At 42.8% G+C, this 26,985-nt stretch overlaps 2 protein-coding genes across 6 annotated transcripts in view; one reads left to right on the top strand and one right to left on the bottom strand.

Moving 5' to 3' along the window:
- The window catches only part of VPS37A (VPS37A subunit of ESCRT-I), a 45,467-nt gene extending 19,897 nt beyond the window's left edge, over window positions 1–25,570 (bottom strand). The window contains exons 1-6 of one of the 5 annotated variants that reach the window (XM_075610071.1): window positions 24,824–25,570; window positions 12,151–12,228; window positions 9,281–9,395; window positions 7,145–7,245; window positions 2,686–2,881; window positions 1,419–1,489 (exon numbers count right to left, since the gene is read on the bottom strand). In XM_075610071.1, coding sequence (XP_075466186.1) covers window positions 1,419–1,489; window positions 2,686–2,881; window positions 7,145–7,245; window positions 9,281–9,395; window positions 12,151–12,228; window positions 24,824–24,930 — 668 coding nt within the window. In that variant the 5' untranslated portion in view covers window positions 24,931–25,570. Of the gene's footprint in view, window positions 1–1,418; window positions 1,490–2,685; window positions 2,882–7,144; window positions 7,246–9,280; window positions 9,396–12,150; window positions 12,229–24,786 lie in introns of all 5 variants that reach the window. The other 4 variants (XM_075610065.1, XM_075610079.1, XM_075610084.1 and 1 more) reach the window with 4 other exon arrangements.
- The window catches only part of CNOT7 (CCR4-NOT transcription complex subunit 7), a 35,335-nt gene continuing 33,499 nt past the window's right edge, over window positions 25,150–26,985 (top strand). Inside the window, exon 1 of the mRNA XM_075610085.1 lies at window positions 25,150–25,817. The gene's annotated coding sequence lies outside the window, so the exon portion shown is untranslated. The remainder of the gene's footprint in view (window positions 25,818–26,985) is intronic.

The raw sequence follows: 26,985 nt of genomic DNA, 5'->3' as shown, positions 1-26,985 counted from the left end.
TTAGTGCGGGGGATCGTGTTTGCTGCCCTGACGGAACTTAATGACGTACTTATAACAAAATTCAGTAAATTACACGAGTGCCCTAAGAGCGACCCTGTATACATGACAAGCAGAAGCCATGCACTGTACAGCTATCTATAGTTCCTCTTGGGTAAAACTACATTATAATGCTCCGAGGCAATAGTTTACGTAAATGAGTGTTGAAATTCATCCTTCATTATTTGCAACGTTAACATGAATTGTTTCATAATTAGGAAGTAACCATAGGACAGCCCCTTTGTAACTGTTAACCCATTATCTTCCCTTGTGCCATTGTGGGAGCATCAGTGGCTGCCATGTGACATTTTGTTAACAGGCAACGTTTTGCAGGGGTTAAGAACATGTTCATTTTTCACCTAATTAGTGAAGTGTCTGTTAACTAATTCTCTGCACTGAGGGCCAGGAAAACAGTGCTGCAGAAGTACATTTTACTGCCAACTAACGCCAGATCAACCATGTAATAAACCAGGCCAGTTTCTCCAGGTCTAATTGATCTCTGTTGTGCTAAAAGTGTAACAAACCTGAATATGGGAATACAACTCCAGGACCAGATCACCACTAAACTGCTGCCATGGAGTTGACAGTAGCAAAGGGGAATAAAAAACGGCTTTGATGGCCACCGGGAACTATAAATCAGATGGATTAGCCACAAGTTTCCTGCACATTAGCTCCCCAGTATCATAAGATGACATCACACATAGGTGGTGGCTGAGACCTGGAAATAAACTATTGATCGCTCAATCAATGGGCATTAAGTTTTACCTGATGCACAAAAATACATTAGGCATAACTTACTTTCACGTGTGTGTGTGTGTGTGTGTTTTCACCAGACCTATTCTAATAGGCAATGCTTGTGAAATTATTGAACAAGACTGATTGTATTAAGCGATGTTCTGCAGGACAATAGAGCTTACGAGTCCATGTGAAGAACAACAATTTCATTTGATTTTATCCACAGCCAATGATGTATTCCTACACTGTATTCAGATAAGAAGCCGGGCACAACAGATTTCTGCAAAGACACCGTTGCCTTTCTCAAGGTGCCAGCCAAACGTGCAATCAGTTGTGCCCTGCTTCTTATCTTATTGCTGAGACTTGGAGTGCAGACAGGGATTCCCTTAACCAGGAGGACCGGTGAATAGAAGTATACAATTTATTTCCCCCATATTGGTGTGCAGCAATATTTCCTGATTTAGCTTCCTACACTGTATACCCAGATATTTGTATGAAATCAGCGTAACCAACGTATGGATCCAAATAATCCATCATATCTAGGACAATATAACCATAGACCGTGTGTCAATCCTGCCCTCCCAACAATGGAAAAGCCATATTGTTGTGTGTATTTACTCTGGAACATTGGCTTCCAAAATGGTTACCTTAATTCCGAGAGTTCAGGAAAGGTGTCAGGGAGGTCAGGCATCTTGTACGTAAAGCCGTTTATACCCACCTAAGCAGAAACAAATGCATGAAAATAATTACAAGAGATTGACTTTTAGTGCTCAATCAGATATTACTGTATGCAAACCAATTATGTAGCCAATCGGGGTATCCAAATCATCACTGCTGCTCATTTTGTTTCATGGGGCAGATGAATGCTTGTCATTTTCCAGCCACCCCCTTGTTAGGTGTCATTAAGGAAGTACAGTGCACTTGATTACTTGTCAACGCTTTGGTTTACTAGTCTGACTGCAACCCGAGAGGTGGCAGAACATATGATGATGACGAAAACGTTCCACAACACATTGCTGATATTTAGAATGTACTATTTAAATTACTCTGTACTCTGAGATCCTTTCCATCACAGGTGACTGGTAATATAGTATGTAGTACTTCACTTACTGTACTTTTAGGTCACTGGTGCCCAACTGCACTCCTCAAGACCTCCACCACCTCCCTTTCCTCTCCCCTCCCCCCCCCCCCCAACCCCCAAAAGGTCAGGTTTTCAGTATATTCCAGCTTCAGCACAGGTGGCTCAGTCGAAGATTAGACCACCTGTGCTATAGCAGGGATATCCTTAAAACCTGATCGGTTGGGGGGTTGAGGACTGGAGTTGAACACCCCTGCTTTAGATGATGCAACATTCAACTTGAAAGTTGAGAATTCAATCCACATTTTAGACACCACACTCCCAAAGGAAAAAACAACTCATACAATTAATTTATTTACATTTTATTGATTAAATGTTGATTTAAAAAAAAAAAAATCTCAAATCGGACAGGAAATCAATGGAACCTGTACAAGCAGCTTACAACTCTCTAAAGGTATAATAATTAATGAAATAATATGTACACACAAAAAGATTATTCAATAAATAATAATAATGTGATCATTGTAATAAAATCCGAATGTAAATGGTTTATAGCTTATGAAGTAAAGCGAACGTCTAAATAATCGAAACATACAAAGAAACAGATTTCAAAACGGGAAAAGTTGATTAGTTAAAATGATGTCAAATCACGATAAATGGGTCTTTTTCCAAAATATATATTTTATTCTAGACGATGTGATGTAAATAAATTGTTCTTAAGAAATTGCCAGTACCACAGCTCCAGTAAACATGCAGCCTAGGTAAAGATGTAGTATCATAAAATCAAAGGCGTTTAACAGTGGCTAGCTGCACTTCCTGACACATTGTGAACTTACTTCTGAGGTGGGAACTGGTAGAGGCAGGTTAGTGATCAAGCCATAGGAAGGAGAGACAACTTTGGCAGGGTTGTAATTTGATGGAACAGCTTCAGAAACCGGGACTGATCTATTGGTTTCTTGTGTTGGGTATGATGGAAGAAATGGAAACCCTGGATGAGCATATGAAGGTCGCCCAGAAGGATTGCTGTATAAACTGAAAGAGAGCAGGTCTTGTCATTTTCTTTGTAGTTCTCCTGACCTTACAATGACTTGTTATTTTTCATTTGTGCAAATGTCTATGTATAGCAAATAGAACAAGGGCAAATATACACTTTATTACATCTGTTAGTCAAATTCTAAATGCGAGATTAAAAACACAGTTATAAGTGACTAAATCAAATGAACTCTTAAATTAGAGATTTTTCAACAAGTGTCAGTGACAAACAAAGCGCAAATGTAATGGTACAGTACAACCCTTATAGAACAGCTGCAGCTGTTCCCAAATCCTTCAGAGATGCCGACAGACATCAGAGGGCAAAGGTTACTCGGGTTAGGTGGAAGATAAGAGTGATCCCGGAGAACCATCAGGGACTGAAGATTGACCCCTTGCTCTAAGGAGCTTTCCAACGCTTTAGGCTTGTTTTATAGTTGGTGCGCTCATGTGTGCTAATGCTCGTGCACGTGAATCACACTTTTTGTGTGTACGGTCAGTGCTGTGAGCGACAGCTGGGCGTGGCTATGACGCAAATGGGTAGGCGTGGCCATGACGTCACACCCTGCTTCACACACAGCCACTGGGCTGGGATATGACATCGTCACCAAAACCCAGTGAACAGTATGTTATGTTTTTTTAGTGCTTCTGCCTTCTCTCTGCCTTGCACTGTCTCTCCTTTTTACCTCTCTTGCCTGTTGCCAAGACAGTCTGATGCCTGGAAGCCACTAAAATTAGCTACAACTGAGGCACAAAATCAATCAATCACGTAAAAAACACGATCATCATACTACATTAAGGGCGATAAACTTGATAAGATATTAGCGTAGCAACAGCGAGAAGCAAATATGACAACTCAAATAGCTAATAATCAGCAGTAAAATTTAACGATCTAGTGGAAATTAATCAAGCCTAAAAACATCTATATACCGCAGGACATAGGAATAGCGAACTTGCCAATGAAATTGCAGCCTCACTCAGATTGGATAATAGAGCGTGACGTGCAAAGGCAGCAGCGCAAAAAGATAGTTTTCAGGTCTTTCCACCAATCTGCCAGCTCAACGCTCACTGTCGCACGTGCAGCTGAAGTATAGAATGCTAGGCCTGGACACAGCCAATTCTAATTGACGTGCGTGCGCACGGTAGCGCACTATATTACATGCCTAAATCAATCTACTGTATAAACATGCGAGTGAGATACAGTCCCCTCCAGCCACTTTGTTCTTTTAGTGTTTTACTCCATTGCTCTTTAATCTTCCACCTAACCCGCTATATGTGTCTGTATCTCCAATTTTACAGTGGTGCTATATTTTGTTTGCAAAAGGCATGGAGAACTTCCCATTTAACTCACAAAAAATACGATTAGTTAAAAAGCAAAATATAGCCTGAGCGACCAATCCTTTTACCTTTTTTTAAGTCACATTTGCACTCTATATCAAACGACACAAAAATAAACTGCGCACATCAAGATATATTTGATCACGCTCCATTCTTCACTATCCAATGTGAATTATGTATAAGGTCACACGAACAGGTACTGCTTGAAGTGGCCAACCAGAAAGCCCCATGCAAGCCAATATGGGATTTTCAGCCAATCGGGTGCGATTGACCGCTTTGGACAATATGGCATTACCCCCGTGCTCTCATTCCTAGAAACACTGGTGTGTGCGTGGTCATTTCTCATTAGCATAGGGTGTGATGAATAAGCTCCTGCATACATCATAAGCCAAGATATCAAATCTAGCCTCTCAGTGGCAGACATGGATTGCAATTAAAGTAAACCCTGCACAAATTATTTTAAGACTCGTGTTATTTTTATACCTGTAAATCTTTTGATGTCACACGTAAGCTGTTTGTACTGACTTCTAAACATGTCTTCTAATTTTGCTGCAGGGCCAAAAGAACGTAGACGTTCACTGCCATTTTTGTTGAGAAAATGGTAATATTTTTTTTAAACAAATCTGCCTAGAGGACACTTGCAGCTCTATACATTCAGGTGGGCAAAGGTTTATCATTTAAGATAAACAAACTAGATTGGGCCTGAACTTTCTGCCGGACTTGTTGCTACCAAAAAAACAAAATACCAAATGCTATCTGACCCAAAAGGAGAAAGATGGATACAATGCTGTGCAGGATATACAGTCTAAAAGACCAGCAGCTGGTTGGAGGATTTCCCTCGCCTCCCATGAGCCAGTCCTGCAATGTGACTGACAGTATGCGCCAGCCTCTCCTTCCCCAGAAACACAAGTCTATAGGTCTCTGACATGGGGAGCAGCTCAGAAGAGAGAAAACAGTGACTGCTCTCTGATTACTACTCATTGTTTGGATATCCTGAGTCTTAATGTAACCATCTGGTACAATTAAGCTGTGGGAGGTACAATTATTGGTTGTCTAGTGCCTAGTGATAGCACAACTGGTGAAATTCTTCTCCCGTGGAATGCCAGCCACAAGAATGAATTGTTACATGGACTTCTGTCAAATATGCATTTAAAGTCTTTTTAATGATGGAGACCTAATGCTCTGTGGAAGGTAAGAGTCGTTGGCAGACGCAGAAGATCAATATTGGCTTCCCGCACCTTTTTTTCCCCCGACATTCCCAAGCCGCGGGGAAAGTTAAGATGGCTACTTCTGTAGTTTTAAATATACCAGCTAGTTTATAGGAACAATCGCCCCAACTAAATATTTTTTTTTTACAAATCTTTCACAGAATAGGAACTGGGGGTCTTCTGTATCTAAACTGCACTATTTTTTATTTCTGGGGACCCCTTGGTTTCTAAAATATTTACCTTTGTATGTACTAGTGTTTTTTGCAAATCAATATGGTCACCACCCAAGCCTCGCTCCCCCCAGGCCAATAGGAACCCGCAATGTCATGACAACATGATAATGCAGCTTCCTATTCAATGACCACGGTGGCCATCTTTGACTTAACTCGAATTTTACAAGCACATAAAATGGGAAATATTTCAGGAAAAGGGCATTTCCCAGACATGGGAATACCATGCGTCATCTCCAGGGGACCACGGGTTCTGATTCTGCAAAAACCAAAATGAAAAAATAAATACATTCCAAAACTAGGCAGGTTGCCGCTAAAATTGTCGTCTTGCCCATGGCATGCTGTGTGTGCTTTGTAATCCATGGACAAATCGATGTATTGCATAGCGACTACAGAATATCGTTCTACTGCTTCAAAGTTTCCTTAGCAGAGCAGAACGCCAAATGTGTATGGCCAGAATCCTACCCTAGAGGTGGCTGCATCCTCTTCTAGGAAGCGGAAGCCAAGCATGTGTGGGCCACAAATATCATTTATGAATTCATTACAAACTAAAATTGCATAAATACTGCTTTCAAAAGGAAAAGAAAGAGAGTAGTATGATCACATGGAGGATATCATTCACTTGAACACACCTTTTAACACATTCTTCAGCAGCTTTCCTGCAGAGAACGGTACACACGTTTAACACAGAGTTACCCTACAATCCTATGAGATTACAGCAGACCTTAAACTGCAGATAAGGTTATAGGCAGGCTAAGTAAGGATGAAATCCAGCTTCCTAAACTGCAGGGGCCCCGGGGATTAACACCAATCTCCCGTTCCTAGTGTAGCTGCTATAAACAATTTTAAATCAGGACATAAATAGCCCTGGTCTGACTCTTGTAACACACCTGAATTAAAGCGACAGTTCAAATGAATGTAGCACGAGGAATTGCTATTCTCCCCTGGGAATACACATGCTGCAGAGTATATTGGTAGGTGTACTGCTTTCAATTTAAAGCACAAAACTAATATTTAAATGAAAGAAAAACGTTTGTACACAACATTTGCTCTGCCTGTCAGATATCTGGGTTTTAGTTCTCTATGGCCAGAATCAGAAGTACTGTATAAGTCGTTGGCGTTTATGGGCATACACTTCAATGCTAACTCGGTTCTGTGATCATCATATGTACAGTTTGACTATTAGAAATGCATCATTCCTGAGTATTGCTTTAACATTTTCAAATAAACGTAATCTGTACAACAGGGGGTGTAATGCTACAGTATAGCCACCTAAACTGCAGCTCAGGCCGTTTTCGGATGAAAATCCCCATTGAAGTCAGTTGGGAATTTCAGCCAAAAACCATCCAAACAGCAAGGAGCTAGCAATGCACTGCTTTGTTAGCGGTCAGCTTCAACACTAATGAAGCTAAAATCGATTGATGTCTTATTTGCAGGCATCACTTTAAACCGTGATAAATAGTGTTACTCTTTGCAGATAACGCACTTACTAAGGAAACGAGGCAGCATTTTGGGCCTTTGCAGGAGGATTCTTCCAGAACTCTTCCAGTAAACTCTGTACTACTTTTCCAAGGTCCGAGTGCATTGTAAACTGCAAGAAGATAGACAAACATCAAGTCAACTTGAAGATATTTGGGTGGCTGACTTTGTTAGACATATACTGCATTTATCACTTTACGTTTTCCTATTTACAATAGTTAAAGCAGTAATCCGTCTTTATTTTTTTTTGTTTGTTCACAGTAGTCTCCTTGAGCTGAACTGTGCAATGTTTTAATGCTCGGTTCCAAAGATATTAAGCTTTTTATGTGCCAGTGTCTTTTATCCCCTTTGGGAAATCAATAGTCGCCATTCAAGCATCATTTCTACGTGCCAACAGGAAGCCACGGTGTTATCAGAGCATGACATTGCAGCTTTCTATTGGACGACCTCTTGAAGCCATCTTTGAACTCACTTTTATTTTACTTCAGACCTGCCAACTCACACTGCTCCATGTGACAACCAGTTTCAGCCCACTTCTCACGGACCCCCAAGGAGGGTAGAAATCACACCAGGGACTGTGAAAACGGGGGCCCCGCACAGTTTCACATATGGGGCCATGAACGTCTGTGTTTTGAGTGCTGGGCGTAGGGCAGCCTTGCATATTGTGTAACTGCGCAGGTCTGTGACCCACACGTTAAAAAGGGAAACATCCTGGGAACTGGCGAGTACCCGGAAGTAGCAATATCAGAGGGGACCCTGATTCTGCAAAACAAACATATCCCAAACTGGGGAAACCGCTGCACAAACCTTTTCAGTGCCCTTATGAGCCACCTGGTGGTATGATATTATAGGCCATGGCGCACCCGGGGCCCTATTGACGTACAAGGTGTGTAATGGGGAACTGCTACTTTTCCTGGGGGCTGATTAGGCAGCTGGCTCTAGCACTGAAAACGCGAAGGCCTCTCTACAAACACTGTGCACGGGCTAAGCATCTATGCAGTAGTTCCTTATATTACTGTATATGTATATATAGTGCTCTTTCTACCTAGTTTTCATAGTTTCTTAAAGGAATCCCAAAACATTAAGACACAGCTTACTGATAACTTAAAACGCAGTTAAACGAATTAGATCTCTCTCATTTTAAATATCTGAGAGCAGTTTACAGTTGTGGCTGCAGTTACGTTAATGACATCGCCAGAGCAGTAAACAAAACAAACAATTACCAAAATATCTTCCACTAATGGAAAGTGCGTTCTTATATTGCAGTTTCCTTCATCCAATTATTGCAGAAACTTTAATACGAGTAAAGAGAAACATCCAAATGAAAGAAACAGAATAACTGTGACTGATGCGTTAGGAATTTCAAGGCTATTATTATTCTGGCTACTTTGCTTTCATTTACAAGAAACGGCATTCAGAGTTTAGCCACATTGGTAATAACACCATTAAAACCCTGCTGCACATCAACTCTTATATCAACCTCATAACTCACACTTTAGTCCCATCACTGATGAGCGGAAGCAACAAACCTCTTTTCACAGAGGCCGCCCATAGACCACGCGCTTCTCGGGACAGTTCGTCTTTGCTAAGCGACGGCCGAGTCACGTGTGTGGTTCAGCCAATGAGGGCGAACCACTCACATGATGTCACAGCCACACCTCCCCGTGGCCTGGGACCTCAGAGCAGGTTTCACACGCTCCGTCACACGTGGCCACTATAATTAAACGCGGCCCAAGAATGGCGGGCTACTATGCAATTGTAGTTACCGTGAAGGAATATCGTGGTTAAGATCAAGCTAACAATGATGCAGCCATGTCCTCTAACTGTAGCCACAAGCCCAATGAAGGACATGTTCTCATATTTACGACCCTATTCAATATACTGTGAAGCTATTTTCCATTCCAGGGAAGCCTGTGAGTCTCATTGACTGGAACTAAACTCAGAAGCTACCCTGCGATGGAAAAGCAGCTTCACGGCATAATTAATAGGTCGGATGGTCAAAAATATAAATTACTTAGGCGCCAGAGAGGATTTTTAGGAGCCAGTTGGGGGGGGGGGGGGGATGGGGTGAGAGGCATATTCCTTTTCCCCAGCTTCAAAGATACCACCATTCACCATCATGGATTATTTAGAAAACAATTACATACATTATTTAACAGTGGGCAGGTCACATTAACACCTTGCTTGTCCACTAAGTGATGCCTAATAGGAGGATACACACTGATCAGTGGTTTTTCTTGCGGAAACTGTGGAGGAAGCAAACTGCAAAAGAAGGAAAAGATAATATTTACAAGATTGTAACAAGCAGGTAAACAGTTAGCAAAAAATACCACTCAACCCCTAGTCTGGCAAGAACAGATCCCAGAGATTCTGCATTATGATGAAATACAGATGATGCAGCCAGCACTCGTCTCCCCCCTCCCCCGCTTCCTTGTACAATATGGTGAGAAGCACGGTAACGCACAGGTAACAATGCATTCACTTAAAGGCAATGAGTTGTTTCTACCAAGAGAAACATCAAAACATATTTTTTCGCTGGAAACATTCACTGTCACAAAATAAAGGAAGTGATTAAATCACTTTATGAGGTTTGCGTCAACCACGTTCTTATTTTTTTATTATATGGGGGCATTGTTGCACACATTTTTCCGAAGTACACATGAAAATATAGTTCATGGATATTATGGCGTACGGACATTTATTTATCTTCATACAATGACCTAGCAATTCCATATAATTAATTTAGGACATTTCGTAAAACAGGCCAGATCTACAGTACAGACACTAATTGATGAGAATGGATGTAGCTGGCTACTGAATTATATGTGCTAAGTGGTGCGCTTTAAAGCTGTGCTGTAAGGTGCCTTAGTGTTTAGCACTGCATGGCAAATATGGCCCTTGGTCACTTTATGTCATGCTTTAAAGGAGAGTCGTCCCCCTCCGTGCCCCCTTCTTTTTTTACATAGATAGGAAGCAGGGTCTCTCCGGAGTGGAACCGCGTTTATTTCAGCTTCGGAATCCCCCTGGTTCCCGCGATACTTAGCGGGGAATGTGCCACTGGCGCTGTTACTTCCAGGAGGAACTAAATTGCTTTTACATCTCACGTGTTACACAGAGATGTAAAAACGAGGAAGAAACCGGCGGCACCATCTCTGGTAAGTCGGGAGTTAGAGGGTCCCTGGGGCAGAACTGAACGCGGTTCAGCTCAGGGAACCCCCATGCTTACCACCTATATACATTTATATACACACATACACACACTGTGTGCTCATTTGCATGTCATTTCCCAGAATCCCTTGCTGCAGTGGAAGTACTGTGTGCGGGGTGATAATGGTGAAAGGCAGGGTTGCAGACCTGTCTAAGGCTTTGTCCCCGCTGGCGCTGAGCGCGCTCATGCTTGGAAAGCTCTCCAAGCATGAGCGCGGGTGTCCTTTAAATTTTCGCAAGCGCTCGCGGGGGGGGGGACGACAATGCAGGGGAAGCTGAGCGCGCTAGTAAGTATGAAAAATGTGTTTATGTAAGCACAGAGCGCCGGTGAGCGTGTGTGCCATTGCATACGCGGGCGCGCATCGCGTGGACTTGCATATATATGCAAGTCACCTCACCAAGCGCCGCCCACTCAGCGAACTCAGCGTTAGCGGGGACGCAGCCTAAGACATGCAAATGAGCATACAGTAATATATCCATTTGAGATATATATATATATATATATATATATATATATATATATATATATATATTTAAGGTTTAGTCGCATATAGAATCTAATTGATCTCAAGGTCTCATGTTTATACCTGTGATCACTGGGTTAAACCAAGTGATAAATGCTTAAAAAAAAAATTATGTTTTTTTTATTTTTTTTTTTTAAATAAATCATTTGTGTAGTATTAGATAATATGTACTGCATTGTTTATGCCCTTTTTAATGAGTGTTTATGTATTAAGCTTCCTTGGGTTGCTATAGAAACCATTTAGAAACGCCCAGCACTACTTCTTTTGGAACAGGCGGCCATATTGTGAACCCTGGAAAGCAGGATGTTTGCCAATCGATCACGGGAGAACAGATCAATTGGCAGCTTAGGTAAATAAATAAATTTCCTTAAAGCTAAGCTACTGCTGCATCTATTAAAACAAAAATGCTAACTGTGTTGTTAAAAGTTTGACACACACTACTGGAACTCCTAAGAAACCCCACTGTAACCGGGTAACAGTGCACCTTGCCTGATAATGGAATAACGAGCCGCTGAAATGTTAGTGTGCACCTCTGATTTGATTACTGAGTAATTTACTCTTTTTTTAAACTCTCAACTGAACCAGGGGGCCCCTCCGAGCTCATTAGTGCTCCCCTGACCCTCAAGATATTTGCAGTTCGTTCTTCCAGTCACGAATGGAAAGTCGCTATGTCATTTCTTGATGATGATGATGTCACTTTCTATCTGCCGCCGGAGTGAGCCCGGGTCCCTGGACATTGGGGGACCAGATACGTTTCAGAAATACTTGCGAGCATTGTGGGTTGCAGCTTTAACCATAAGTGCAAGAGGGGCCACAGCACTAGTGTGATGGCCCCTCAACCACAAAAGCAGTCAGGTGATTGCGCCGTCGCAGATGACAGAACACTAGTTCTCCTCTTGTGCCACTTGTACATAGATCGCGTTCTGCGCGGACACGATCTCCCCTGGAAAAACGAGCAGGAATATGACGTGGCTATTACGTCACAGCGCCCCCACCAGACTACCAGATGTAGTAGCTACGTCTCAGGAAACTCAAAGGGTTCAAAAACTATTTTGGCACTGGATGAAATGTCCTAATTTTGCATACAATGGACTTATTGCTCAGAATTTGTGTGCTTTATTTTATCTTCAGAACCTTTGTAAAAAGCACATTTTTCAGACCAGACAGGACATGTGGCTTCCATTCATTACTGTGTTTTTGTTATGGCATATAATGTACGAGAAAATATTCGTTTTCTACCCATGTAGAATGTTTTAAAGTGTGTAAACAGGTTGAGTGCTACTTACATATTTATATTAATGGTCATGTTGTTAACTGTAATAGGCAGTCTGTACTCCACATCCTTCTGAATCTCAGCAATGCTGCTTATTAAAAAAACAAAAACAAAAAACACATTCATGTCTTATTTTTAAGAAGTGTAATATTAATACAAAAATAATGCAAATATTTTATCCCACATCAAAGCAATTCTTCAGCTTAGTCAAAATATGATTTAATGAAAACATAACACTAAATGTGAATTAAAAGATTATCTGGAATAAATAAATATATATATATAAGCAAAACACAGCTGTCCTATCTATACATATATCTTACATGTCATAACTCTATACAATGAAATGCTGGTTTCTAAAGTGTTGTCCATCTACAGATCGGGTATTTCATACCATTAGTATACCAAGGGTGTGCAAACTGGAGGGCGCAAGATTTTTTTTTTGGGGGGGGGGGGGTTGCCATATACTGTATTGGGTTGTGACAGGTCCAGGTGCTACGCTTCAAACCAAACTTAGTTGGGGGGCCTGTCATGGATAGCCCACTAAAAGTGACATGTGGGGTTTAGGGGGTCGTGGACATTGAGCAAATGCTGGTCTGGTAGCTTCAAAGAAAGCTAAATGTTTGTGAGTGATGTCTGGTACATTCCAGAGAAAGGTAACCCACCCGTTATGCCCTCATTGAAGGACTTTATTAAACATGAGAATATCATGTGATGTCATCTCCTCTGCATAATAAGAGTCACAAATCTGTAATCGTGTCACCGAGGGGCACATTCTGACATCACACACTGCTTGTTTAAGAGATAGGGGACAGATATTAATTTGTCGCTTAAATTTAGGATTAAGATGGTCATCTTTGCGTCCGCCATGAGTGCCTGAATCTATTGATGTGACTCACGTGTGTAAGTATAAGTTAAGGAAAGTTATGAATACATTTAGATATTGAGACAAGATTCAAACGTCCTTTGTAAAGGTTTTTTTTTTACTCTGTAATAAAACTGTCAATCTAACAGCCGATTTTCGACGGGTGAGGGTTTATTTTATTTTACATGAGGAAATAATGTAATTAAGTCTGCGAAAAGGTTATGAAAAATCAGATTTCAACAGAGGTGCATAATCCAAAAAATGTGCTGTGCTCAGAAACAGGTGACAGATATGTAGATATTAAGACCTAATTGTGCGAACATATAATAGTATCCTTGAGGTATCCTTATTGTAGCTTATGTAACCAGGTTTGTAAATCAATAACACTTGTCTGGAAAATCCCAGTCCACTGTAGTAGAGATTAACACATCCTAGTGTCCAGAAATATCAGCGTATAAGATAAATGAGTCATACCTTCCTTCAGTCAGCTGGAAATTGAATAATGCTGTGTGATATTCATAGAAGGACACATAAATGTGCAGCGTCCAGATTGAACTCCCATGGGTGCTAGGGTACAATGTGTGCAATCCGCTTGAAGAGTAGAACTGAATGCAAATAGGAGAAAAGGCAGAGCACTACACATATGTTAGATTTGGAAAAAAGTTGAGAGAAGTGTTCCCATAGGTACAACAAAAAAAATATGTTTAATGGATGCTAATATAAAACAGAGGAAAGTTGCCCACCACCTACGCATTTCACGCCGAGGCGCTTTATCAAGGTAGTGCTTGATAAAGAACCTCAGTGTGAAACGTGTAGGTGGTGGGCAACTTGCCTCTTTTACATGATAATCTGTTAAACATAATTTTTTATACCTATGGATGCGCATCTCTCAACTTTTTCCAAATCTAACATATGGGTAATGCTCTGCCTTTTCTCCTATTTGCATTCAGTTCAACAGAGGTGCGTTTGGACAAAACACGTGAATCTCATCCCCTACACTAGTGACCTCTCTGGGGGAAAACATATGGTGATGTATAGGTTTTCTTTTAGGTTATATCCTTTTTATTTTGAGAAACTTCTGCATTTTATTGTAACTGTATGTTCTTCTAATACTTTTTTTCTGTAATCTAAGCACTGTATTTTTATATATATTAAAACATTTAATAAGTAATAGTGAAATAGGAATAGGGCCGGTCTTGTTTCCCCATACCAACGCGGACCCTCAGTATCTCCTGCACCCTCACAGATGAACATTGAGGTGAAAGAAAGAAACCCTGCTCCATGTCCCTTTTATCTGTCAATTCGGGGATACGGGAGTGACGCCATCTACTCACAAATACCCCATCTCGGTCCAACTGGTGATCAAGAGAGGAGAGGGCCTATATATATATATATATATGACTCTAAAGACCCCATCTATGTGAAGTGGCTCGCACATGGCCGCTGTTACCGGAGTACTGGTAATGGAGTGAGGCAAGCAGGAGAGATCACCAAGGTGTATTGAAAAATAGCAGCAGTGAAGAAATACTACAGCCATCTACTTCAAGTTTTGGACTTTGGGACACTCTTCAAAGACTGGTTTTGTTTCCTATGGACACAGTGACTCTTTAAGCGCCAGGTATCCTCATTTCACCTTTACAGTTTTGTATGCAAATTGAGGTCATTTGCGTTGTGGGAAGCCTACGGCAGCTTTGGCCTCTTGTAATCACAATTCGTTTGTATTTGTATGGTCATTTATTCACGTGTAAATCACACTTTAATTAGGTTAAGCGCTTGAGTTAGGGTTATTCACTTATTTCTAATTTAATAAGTAATGCTTTGGGCTCTGAATGAACTGTAGCACGCTCTGGAGAGAGTATTTACGTTTTGCTACAACTGATGTGTGTGGTAAAGTGCATAGTTTTTTCTATAATAAACGGGGACCTGGGGCCCTGGCAAATATTAATTTTACATCGTATCTGTATATCCCATATGGTGGCAGTGTATAGATATGATTGCAATTGAGTAAGGGGTTAATATTAACTCATTGGAGGTACCTTGCACAGGCAAAAGGGGAGTTGGCTAGAGTAGCCGTGTGTGTTAACCCAGATTGCATATCTAAGTCACGTGCTCACTTGTGGGCTGTTCGTGATGGTGAGGTATATTGGGACGGATTTAGGGGAGATATTAACTCATTTGAGGGACCTTTGCGAATGTGAAGAGTGGGACAGCTTGTGAGTTGTGTATTAACCCTTGTCCTGTAGAGGAAATATTGTCCATTTGAGGGACCTCTGCGGAGGTTAAAAGTGGGAGCGCTTGCGAGCGGAGTAGTAACCCTTGTCCCGTATGCTGGGCACGTGCTCTGTTTGTCTCAATATGCACGCCCAAACTATAGGACCTAGCACAACCAAACTTGGAAGGATTCTTTTATGTATCAAAATAAGGCGAACTGTCATGGTTTGGATCCTCCCAAACACTGCTAAAGGGAGGGAGAACTGCTAGGAACGGTTCCATGTGGGACCAGATCTACTATATATTTTGGAAAGCTGCTCATCTGTTCACTATGCATTTGGACACCTCTTAAGATATCCAAACCAAATTTTGGATACGTTCTATTTTTAATTCTATGAGTTATTACAATTTCTTTAAGCAATTCAGCCACTGGGTGTTGAACCTGGTAGGCTATATAGTTGGCACGTGACATCATACTGGTGACATAGTGAGAGTCAGATAGCTATAAAGTTTACACAGAAAGCAGACGAAGAAAGAAAGTGAGGAGGTGAGTTGGCACATGAGAAAGTAAGAATGCTTTACTCATGCTCACACAGAAGAGAGGTGGAAAGAGTTGGGGCCATCATAAAGGTGTTAAAGGAAAGTGATCGGAAGGAGAGATGATGGGGTGAGGGCGGTGGAGAGGAGGGGAAGGAAGTGGTTGGTTTCCTAGAATTCACAAGCAACGCCACCGGGTATTTTTAGCCACTTTCACTTTATATTCTATTCTTGTAGCATTGGGAAGCCTGCTACAATAATCACTTTCCTACCCTGGATCTGTGAAACATCGTTCCTCCAGGTAACATTTTGTTTATTTCCTCCTTTTTTTTTTACCCCCTAAAAAAAAGGTGCATGTGTGTGTATGTGTATATACAGTGGTTGACAAATCACCAAAAAATCTACTCGACACACAAAAAAATCTTCTCGCCACCTAGTACCAAACGTGTGCTGCTTGGGACAATATTTATTCGCCCGGGGGTTAAATCCACTCGCCCGGGGCGAGCAAATGTATAGGTTTGTCGCACACTGTGTATATATATGTGTGTATATATATGTGTGTATATATATATATATATATATATATATATATATATATATATATAATATATATATATATATATATGCAACTATCTACAGTCAAGCCATACAAAACAACCGGATATGCTCAGACACAGCAGACAGAGGCCAGCAGATTACACCCTTGAGATCGGATTTCAAAAACCGTGGATATAACCACTGAATTGTAGACCAGCAAATCCACAAATCCACAAAGCCACCAGAATACCAATAAGTGATCTCCTTGAATACAGACAGAGACAAGCGACAGGGAACTTTGGTGGTCACATATAACCCACACCTAGAAGCCCTACGCAAAACTACACCTAGAAGCCCTACGCCAGGGAACTACAACCCATTCTCCAGGAAGATACAAGACTGCAACAGGTCTTCCCTAAAACACCCCTATTATCATACAGACAACCCCATAATCTCAAGAAAATGATGGTGGGGAGTAAAGTATTCAACAGTACAACTGAATGTGGGACAAAACCATGCCAGGACGCAAGATGCAAAACCTGCGCAATGCTCCACACAGCGGGCACAATACAAATACCAGACAGGAATCTGGAGTACAAAATCAGAGGAAGGTTCACCTGTTCCTCCAGCAATGTCGTATACCTCATGTGCATAAAATTCCAACAGGGCTGCTACTACATAGGTGAGACGGGACAGGGGCTAAACAAGAGAATTAATCCTGCATCGCTACAGCATCACACGCGGAACAAGAGACAGTCCTGTGGGTGGACATTTCTCTGACTCTGGCCATAAGATGAACGATCTGAAGGTGGCCATACTCAAAGGTAATCTTTGAAGATCGAAAAAGAGACAGTTGCATGAATACAAATTTATGCAACTGTTCGGGACACTTAGCGGTGGCATAAACCGAGACGCAGTTTCATGAGTCACTACCATGACACAGGAGAACTCTCTTCCAATCAATGCTAAAGGCCATGTCTATTCATACTGCGCTATATGAATGCACACACAGCTGTCTCTTACACATACAAATATACAATGTAATTCTACCCCTATATACCTATAGGGACCACATAGTATCGACAAAAAATAGTAATCCAACACCCTCTTACATTTCTACACCTACCCACACCATTGGTATACACTCCCACTCCACACACCTTTTGTAAAGCGCTGTATACACTGTGGTCGCTTTATAAATTTATACACACACACACACCATCTTTAAGTCATAAATCGCATATTGCACAGGGGGGCAGGGATGGGCTTCAGTCACAGATACATTCCAAGATACACTGTTTTCAAGTAAAAACCTCTCTTGCTTTATCCATTGTAACACTGCCGGAAGAAGACATCAGTGTATCTCGAAAGCTCGCACAAATAAAAAGCATTTCGCTAGCCACAGAACGGTATTGTCTATTTGTTTTTGATTCTTAAGCTCGGCTAACACGGTACAGAGTGATAGATAGATATTACATACATATATATATACATATATATATATATATATATATACACATACACACATATATATATATATACACACACACACACACACACACACTGTGCCCAGCATAACATATGCCAATATAGCAGATCTTAAAGGTTGTTAATTAAACAATCACCACCCATGTGCCCCCTACACCACTCCTGCCCGTGTGTCCCCTACACCTATCCTCCCCAATACCACCTACACCTCTCCCCCATCGCCCATGTGCCCACTATATCTCCCAATCACCTGTGTAACCCCTACACCTCCATCAACCGTCCTGGCCTCCCTCACCCCCACCCTTTCTATAATCAACAACCCTCTCCTTCCCAGCTGTCCTGGGACGTTTGTCTCCTCCGTCGCCTCCTATCCGCCATCCACAATTCCTTAGAGTCTAAGCAAATCAGTCACTGGGTGTTCTACATGGTAGGCTATATATCTGCCATGTGACATCATAATGGGTTGCAGACATCTTGTACAGTACAGCTGAACCTTTGTACAGAAACATACCCAAGAGAATATATATATATAGCCTATAGGGAACCATGTTAAAATTGTTTTTTGAAGCAAAAAGTGGCACTATGTGCTCATTTGCATGTCATTTCCCAGAATCCCTTGCTGCAGTGGAAGTGCTGTGTGCTGGGTGATAATGGGGAAAGGTGGGTTGCAGACCTGCCTAAGACATGCAGATGAGCATACAGTTGTATTTACATATATATATATATATATATATATATATATTTACATATATATATATATATATATATATATATATATATATATATCCCTCTTTCTCCCTGACTAAAGGGACTACCGGTACTGTAGTTACTTGTCTGGCTACCAGAAGGCCTGAGCCTCCGTCCCTGGGAGCCTGGGGTGTCAATTGTCCGTCTTGGTGCAGCACCTCCACCTGTGAGGGATCCCAACGCAGTGGGATGATCCCCCGCACAGGAAACAATACTAACAGTAATCACACCACAAGTATGTAATAACGGGTTTTACTAAACACATATATCGCAACCTGTACCACACAGCATATATCACACCCAACCCCAATACACATACACATAATCAGTGTCCCCTCAGTACAAAGGGTGCTTGGCACCAATACCCTGATGTCCTTTTCCCAATGTCAAGGCCCACTCAAAAGTATGTATGGTAGCGCTACCCGTGAACCGTTGGTGCACTTTAGTTGAGGTACCTGCCGGGTACTCCAGTACCCGGTGTGGCCGACTACCAACAGGGATCAGCTGATCCAACAGCATTGTCGCCCGCCTCTGCGTGGGGTGAACTCCGGTAGGAGGGTCTCACCTTTAAGAGTCTCTTAACGAAGGTGATCTGGTCCCAGACCACAGGCCGTGAGTCACCGCACCGCGTCTTCGCTGGTGGCTACTATTATCAGGCTACCGGGGAAATGTCCCTAGCTGGGGGCATTTCCCTGAAGCAGCCACAATTAGGTGAGTAGGGCATATCTTGGACCTAAGGGGGTAATCTGGTCTAATATGGGTGCCACTGACAACCAGACCCTACGTTCCCCTTCCATGTCCTGGCTCCAACTGCCAGCGCGAGCTCCTTCGCGCCAAACTGCCTCTCTCCCCTCATCGTGAATCTCGCAGCCCTATTGGCTGATCCACGTCGCATGATCGGACCGCCCCAGGGGATCCTGGGAGATGTAGTTCCCCTGAGAAGCAATACACAACATGGCTGCCGCTACTATTAAGGGTACTGCGCATGCGCACCTTTCCCCCAAATGGCTGCCGCAACCTCTGCGCATGCGCGGCAATACTACCATGGCGGCACCCTTACTGGTGTCCTGCCTAGGAGCTCCGCCGACCCAGTCGCCCGACAACAACCTCCCTGCACCGCACGCACTTCCCTCTCTCTCTCCCAGCAGGTCCTCCCGCCGCTCCGGCAGCACCCGCGCACACCACAGTGCAGCCGTCCCCCACCCGCAGCAAGGTAAGGGACTGGGGGGGGGGGGGAGAACCTGGCGCTACACACACACACGTATGTATGTAAAATCAGAAACAGGGCATGCACAAAACAAAATAAAAAATAAAGGTAAAGGGAGGGTGCATACTGCCCAAAAAGATACAGAAAAAGGGACAAGGACTCCTATATGCAAAAAAAGTGAAATGTATTTACTCAACGGTTCGGTCCTCAGTGGGACCTTTCTCAAGAGGATAGAGATAATATACGCAGCTGTTGGCCAAGCATACCAAAACCCCACCTACACTGTTCCTTTCGATCCTATTAGATAGCATGCCAAGTTTAATGGCTCTAGGATTAAGCGTGTGTTTGTATAGCAGGACAAAAACAAACTCTTTCTGAATTATAGTGATATATATATATATCTACACAAACAGCTTTATTAACCACCAGCTTTAAGACTGATTACCATCCCTTTACGAAGCAGCTTTGTAGGTCTAGTATTAACATAATGCAAAGATCTCAAAATAGATGATGGTGTTGGCAACATAACAACTGTTAGTAGACATAGAACGTGTTTTTATTAGAACCGAGTATGAAGGACAGACACCTTCATTGAGTCCGCAGCTGATTTTGTAGAGAAGAGAAACCGCTCCACATTGGGAGTAGTTGCCCTGCAAGAGACAGAGCAGGCAGATGACCTGAACCAGACATACCTAACTCTCTGGCACCAGAGTCCAATTCCTGTGTGTATGTTTTGCTTTAACATTCAAATGTAGATGCAGTCAGTAGCATTATGATGAATTAATATCATCAGCATAATCACAACTCTGAACAGAAATGCCTATGCTTGAATTGATTGCAACTGCTGAAGCACACGGTGGAGAGATGATGCCTTTATGTAATAAGTGCATGAATTACAAGAATAAAGGTTAATAACTTTTTTTTTAAAAATCTACAGCTAATAACAAAATACAGATTAAAAATATCCTGGACTGTTAAGGTGATGCAACTTTTTTAGCATCCTGAAACTGCACTTAGCAAGATATATTTAACTCAAAATATTTCGCTAGTAACTAATTACATTTAAGTTTAAAAGCCACTCTCCAAATGGCACAAGAGCAAATAGGTTTACATACTAACTTTTAAACATTATTTAAAAATACTTAAAGGTGTCAGATTTGGGTTAAAAAAAAAGGCAGTCATCCAGGCGTAACCCCTTAAATATGTCACTGGGATTAGTTGATTTTGGTCCTAAGGGGAGACTGCCCCTTTAAACCATGAGCCTACTGACTATTGCTCTGGCAGATAACCACACCAGAGGAAACCTTCATACTGTTATACCCTCTTTACTCTGACTTTTGTCAAATAAAAGCAGGTTGCAAAATCAGACAAGTGTAATGTGGGTAGAAAAAGGACAGTAACTCTCCAGTGTGCAATACCACGAATAAAAGCAGTCCAGATCTCATATGTCTCCTCTCATATCTCCCCCCCCCTCAACCTTCCCTGGTCATGATCCATTTTAAATACCGAATCGCCCAACTTCAAAAAAGCTGCAGGAAGAATGAAAGATCTGTAAGCAAAAGTGGTTGTGCAAAGGATCGTTTTCCCATAACTTCTATACACTGCAGATGGAATGATGCTGGGCGGAGGTGTGATAACTTCATAGAGCGGCATCTTAGTCATCCTTCAATGTCAGTTTGACTCGTTTAATGCAAAAGTCCCCTTGGCCCTCTGACCTACTGGTTCAAGGTATTAGCTTGTGCTGGTGTTTTTTTTTTTTTACGCCCAACAATGTAGACTATGGCCTCGGGGCAACGTTACAAGTTTAAGGTATTTCTTGCCTGACAATTTCCCTATGCATGACCTGCTTGGCACGCACAGGTTCAATTGCCTGCTTGCATTTTCACTTTTAAAAAGGCTGCTTTCATTTGCCCTTTGCAGACTTAAAAATAACATTTAAAATAGACGGAATAAAACTAAAAAGAAAAAGGCACAGGGCTGCCAGTAAACAAAATGATTGCTTGGATCCTTACCAGAAATGGAAACAAAAGTAACATGACAACGCTGCTTATGAGGAATGCACATTCAGTGCAGACTTAGGCCGCGCTTATAGTCCTGGCGACGGCGACACGTCATGCCATTGTAGCAGTGATTTTTGCTTATAGTGCAAGAGGCAAGAGACGGAGAGCGGGGGGCGTGGCCGTGAGCGGGTCGCCCTCATTGGCTGAACCTCTCACGTGGCCGCTGATGTCACGCTGCGGTCGCTGAAAAATCAATTTTCATTGACTTCCAGCGATCGTGACCAAGTTGTCTACTATAGGCGCACGCAGTGGATTCAATACACTTGTTTTGACGCGACGTCGCATCGCCGGAACTATAAGTGCTGACTACTGGCCCATAAAGAAGTTATTGTAAATGTAATAGCGTGTTAAGAGCCCGTCAATTCTCACAGGTTTATATCTCAAACTATCCTTTTTTTTTTAGATATCATAGACTGCAATAAACCTACACATCTCCAGAAACAGTAAGCCTAGCATGATTACTTTCAAAGAGTTCAACACTAATTTTCTGTGTTTCTCTAGAAGTTTAGCACATTCACAAATCAGCCCATTGTTTGGGCTATTTCTGCAGTGTATAATTACTATATATGTTTAAGTAACGATTTCCATAGCACAGGGCACTACCTGGCCATTAAGGTGAAGGATTGGACACACACAGTGATTACTGGTTAGGCAATTCCCAGTCCTGGTGGAACGATTACTAATTGTAGGCTATTCTTTTTATTATTATTATTATGTTTGGAATGATTGAGAAAAAAAAATTCAATGCTGGATGAGAAATGTATGTTGGTTTAATATTAATGATTTAATATTAGTGTATTTCCGCTAATCTATCTACATCGATGGCTAAGGATGTTTGCAAGTCATGATGTACAGTAATGTGCCAGATATATAGCCTACCAGGTACACCTCTCAGTGGCTGACTTGCCACACTTACAAACATTCTGAAATATTTATAGATATAAAAGTCTACGGATGTCTGCAACAATCAGAATGCCTCCTCAAGGAGCAGACAGAGGGATGAGTTAGGCTGCGTCTATACTCACACAGACGCAGCGGAGGGGCACCCACGCTGCAATACTCTTGCTAAAGCCTGAGCTTTTTCATGGCTTTGCAGAGTATGCAGTGGGTGCGATTTGGGGGCGTGGCAATAAAAATTTGGAGGCGTGGCAATGACGTTCCGGTGCGGACGTCACTTCCCTACCCTCACATCCCGATCTACGGGCATTTTTTCAGATTCAGCATCTGAAGCACTGTGCAGACAAGATCACTTTCCCCCGGTATGGAAATTAACTTTAATTTTGTGTGTGTTGTGTATGTTGTTTGTGTTGTGTGTGTTTACCACCGGCATACAAAAAAAAATGGCGTCACTTTGAAAATGTAATTTCACTTTGATTGGAGGAGACAGGTCACTTGATCATGCCATCGCGCAAAAAATCACTTGCTCTGTCTCCTTCAATTTCGCGCCTTTGCCAGCTCCGTCTGACGTGCGCGCTGGCGCCATCTATAGGCATCCTCAAAGAGGACCATAGATGTGAACGCGCAGCGTGCGCGCGCCTCCGCTCCGTCTGCTATAGTATAGACGCAGCCTTAGAGGGAATGGAGACAAGTGTGGACATGGACATAGTAAACGAGGGAGTGCAAAGAGAGGGCAGGAGAGTGCAAAGGGAGCAGGGCATGATGGAGTAGAGTAAGGTGGGGGAAGAGGTGACAAGAGATGACAAGGCACTACAGGGAGGGGTGACAACAAAGAGTAATGTTTAATTAATAAACGTTAAGATCTTCTAGATCGGCGTATGTTATGCCGGGTACAGCTATTATTTAATAAAATAGTTCCTACTTTTAACTCTTACTTTTTCCCCCCTATTCTCTCATTTCCTTCCTTTTCCTTTCCTCTCCCATTCTTACTTTCTCGTCTCTTTATTCTCCTCACATCTCTCTCCTATTGCCATTTCTGTCTCTCTCCCCATCACTTGTTCATTTGTTTTTCTTTCCCTTTTAAGTGTACAAGTGTTTTTGTTCTCTCACTCTCTCCCTCTCATTTGTCTGTCTCTTCCTCGGTCTCTGCCCGATATAACCATGTTCTTTAACATAGCTTCCATATTTAATATTGTCATTGATTTGATCTCTTTTTAAGCATGGATCTAGTCACAATATTTTTTTTGTTTTCAAAATCAGGGAGATTTTCTGTGCAATTAATGCACAGGATTTTAACCAACCATAGCGCAGGATTTTATTATTCACCTTCGGATTGGCCTATAAGAAACATCACACAGCAAATTAAAACACGTGTCATCTTATTATGGGGTTAGAGCTTGTAGGGACGGTGTTCATTAATTTTCAATTTCATATAGTGGAGTGCTGCAATATTACTAATTGTGTGAAGCAGCACGATACTATTAAATTAGACCAGGGCTTAAATATATTAAAACACACTGGACCTCGATGTGAAATGCAGCCTAACACCAACTGTTCACACCTATCTGCCAGGCGTGCTTCCTGCCTGAAATGAATTTTGAGGACCACAATTGTACAACCACTGCTTTATTATGAAGTGCAAAAACAATGTTACTGATATTTATGATCAACATGTTATCTACATTTGTTTATATACAATACACGACACTGACCCCAGAATGACAACCTGCTTCATTCATTATCCATTCATTTTGGGCAAGATTAAGGTATGTCGAGAAGCAAAGCTTTGTATTACGAAAAATCGTAATGGGACAGGGAATTGCTAATTGACTATTTTAGTGTGTGTTATGTGTTAAGCTATAATGGGCTATTCCAGAGCACCTTTCGCATTTTGTATATTTTAACGCCGTTTAATTTCCATTATTAGTCTGAAATTAGGGGAGATGGAGCACTATATGAAACAAAGTTATTATTATGAAGCAATACAACAGGGGTAGCCAACCTGAAGGGGGTTAAAAAAAAAACCCCTGACTAGACCAGAGACATGGTGGAGAAACCGGCACTGCACAGCGCTAAGTTCAGCAGGGGGTAATCACGTACTGTGACAGGTAAGTGTCTGGTTCAGGGGCTGGCTCACCTGCTGTGACAGGCTTTGAGGGAGTCAATCTGCCGCTGCTTCTGCTGCTGCAGGCTGGTGAGGGGTGGCAGAGGTCGGGGGTCCTTAGACGTGAAGATCCAGTTCATCCTACTGGTAATCTCACCTCACTACTCCAGTGTTAAAGATGAAATTGTTGTTGTTGTTGTGAGGAAGCCCGGGGAGAGATGATCTGCTGACCGTCAGCAGACAGGAGGGGACTTTCCGAGTCTCAGCCTATGACCCCTCCTCCTATGTGCTGGGATTTCCACATCCGATGGGGGACAGAGCAGAGGGAGCTGCGGTCACAGGGCTGGGGGGGGGGGGGGGGGGGGGGAGGTGGTATATGGATATATATATACTGCCGGGATGCTGAGATATAGGACTAGGATACAGTGTCCAGACAACATAGGGGCACAGCTTGGAGCAGTGCTTGTGCTGCCCAGCACGGGATCACGGGCAGGAGCGGTGTTTGGGATACACTGTCCCGGCCTGCAGCATATTCACATATCCCAGCCAACAGCGAGCAGACAGGTGGTAATGCCTCTACGTGCCCAGGCAGCGTGGCCCGGTGTATACAGCAGTGCAGTCCCCGGGGCGGTGTTATATGTACACGGCTATTTCATGGCTCTCCCTGCGGTCACTTCCGGTCCACTTCTCATCACGCTCGCGGGTCGCGCCGCTCCTCCGTCACCACCACCGCGGCGGACCGGTGGGCGGGGTCTCTCCGCCGCTGTGTCAACCTCTGATGACGACAGGGACGTCAGCGCCGCGCGTCCAGGTAGTGGGGTGGAGCGCGTGCAGGCGTCTCCAGGGGAGATCACCTGTCAGAGCGAGAGAAGGTACCGGGGCAGCGTGGGGGAGGCTGCGCGCCGATGACGTATCCGGGGTCTAGGAGAGAGTGCAGTGACTTCACAGAGAGCAGCAGTGACTTCTCAGAGAGCAGCAGTGACTTCACAGAGAGCAGCAGTGACGGGGCTGGAACTCGCAGCAGGAGGTGAGGAGAAGGTCCCCGCCCTGGGCCCCCAGATTGGCCGGCCAGGCGCTGACCTGCAGCTCAGCACGTAGCCATTCAAATGAATTGTGTGTATATATAGTATCGTGACATACAGAATGAAATACTTGCTGTAGGCTCTTTTACCCATTTGTATTGTATGTCTTTATTTATATAGCGCCATTAATATACATAGCGCTTCACAGTAGTAAAACATGTGGTAATCAAATAAATAACAGATAATATAAATAACAGGTCATGGGAATAAGTGCTTTAGACATAAAAGTACCATTAAGGAAGAGGAGTCCCTGCCCCGAGGAGCTTACAATCTAATTGGTAGGTAGGGAGAACGTACAGAGACAGTAGGAGGGAGTTCTGGTAAGTGCGTCTGCAGGGGGCCAAGCTTTATGTATCATGTGTTCAGAATATCCACAGTGCTATTCATATGCTTCTTTAAGCAACTGTGTCTTAAGGTGGGTCTTAAAGGTGGATAGAGAGGGTGCTAGTCGGTTATTGAGGGGAAGGGCATTCCAGAGGTGTGGGGCAGTCGGTGAAAAAGGTTTAAGGCGGGAGAGGGCTTTAGATACAAAGGGGGTAGAAAGAAGACATCCTTGAGAAGAACGCAAGAGTCTGGATGGTGCATAGCGAGACATTAGGGCTGAGATGTAAGGAGGGGCAGAAGAGTGTAAAGCTTTAAAAGTGAGGAGAAGAATGGAGTGTGAGATGCGGGATTTGATCGGAAGCCAGGAGAGGGATTTCATGAGGGGAGATGCTGAGACAGATCTAGGAAAGAGTAGAGTGATTCTGGCAGCAGCGTTTAGGATAGATTGTAGGGGAGACAGGTGAGAGGCAGGAAGGCCGGACAGCAGGAGGTTACAGTAATCAAGACGGGAGAGAATGAGGGCCTGAGTCAGAGTTTTAGCAGTCGAGCAACAGAGGAAAGGGCGTATCTTTGTTTTTTTGCGGAGGAAAAAGCGACAGGTTTTAGAAATGTTTTGAATGTGAGGGGCGAATGTGAGAGAGAAGTCGAGTGTGACCCCCTAGGCAGCGTGTCTGGGCTACTGGTTGAATGATCGTAGCTCCAACATTAATGTGGAAGGAGGTAGTAGGGCCAGGTTTGGGAGGAAGTATGAGGAGCTCTGTTTTAGCCATGTTGAGTTTATGGCGGCGG

This window comes from Ascaphus truei, chromosome 1, assembly GCF_040206685.1.
Source record: "Ascaphus truei isolate aAscTru1 chromosome 1, aAscTru1.hap1, whole genome shotgun sequence".
In the NCBI taxonomy this organism is placed as follows: domain Eukaryota; kingdom Metazoa; phylum Chordata; class Amphibia; order Anura; family Ascaphidae; genus Ascaphus; species Ascaphus truei.
Note: the sequence above shows the minus strand (reverse complement) of the source record. Positions and strands in the feature narration are given on the sequence as shown.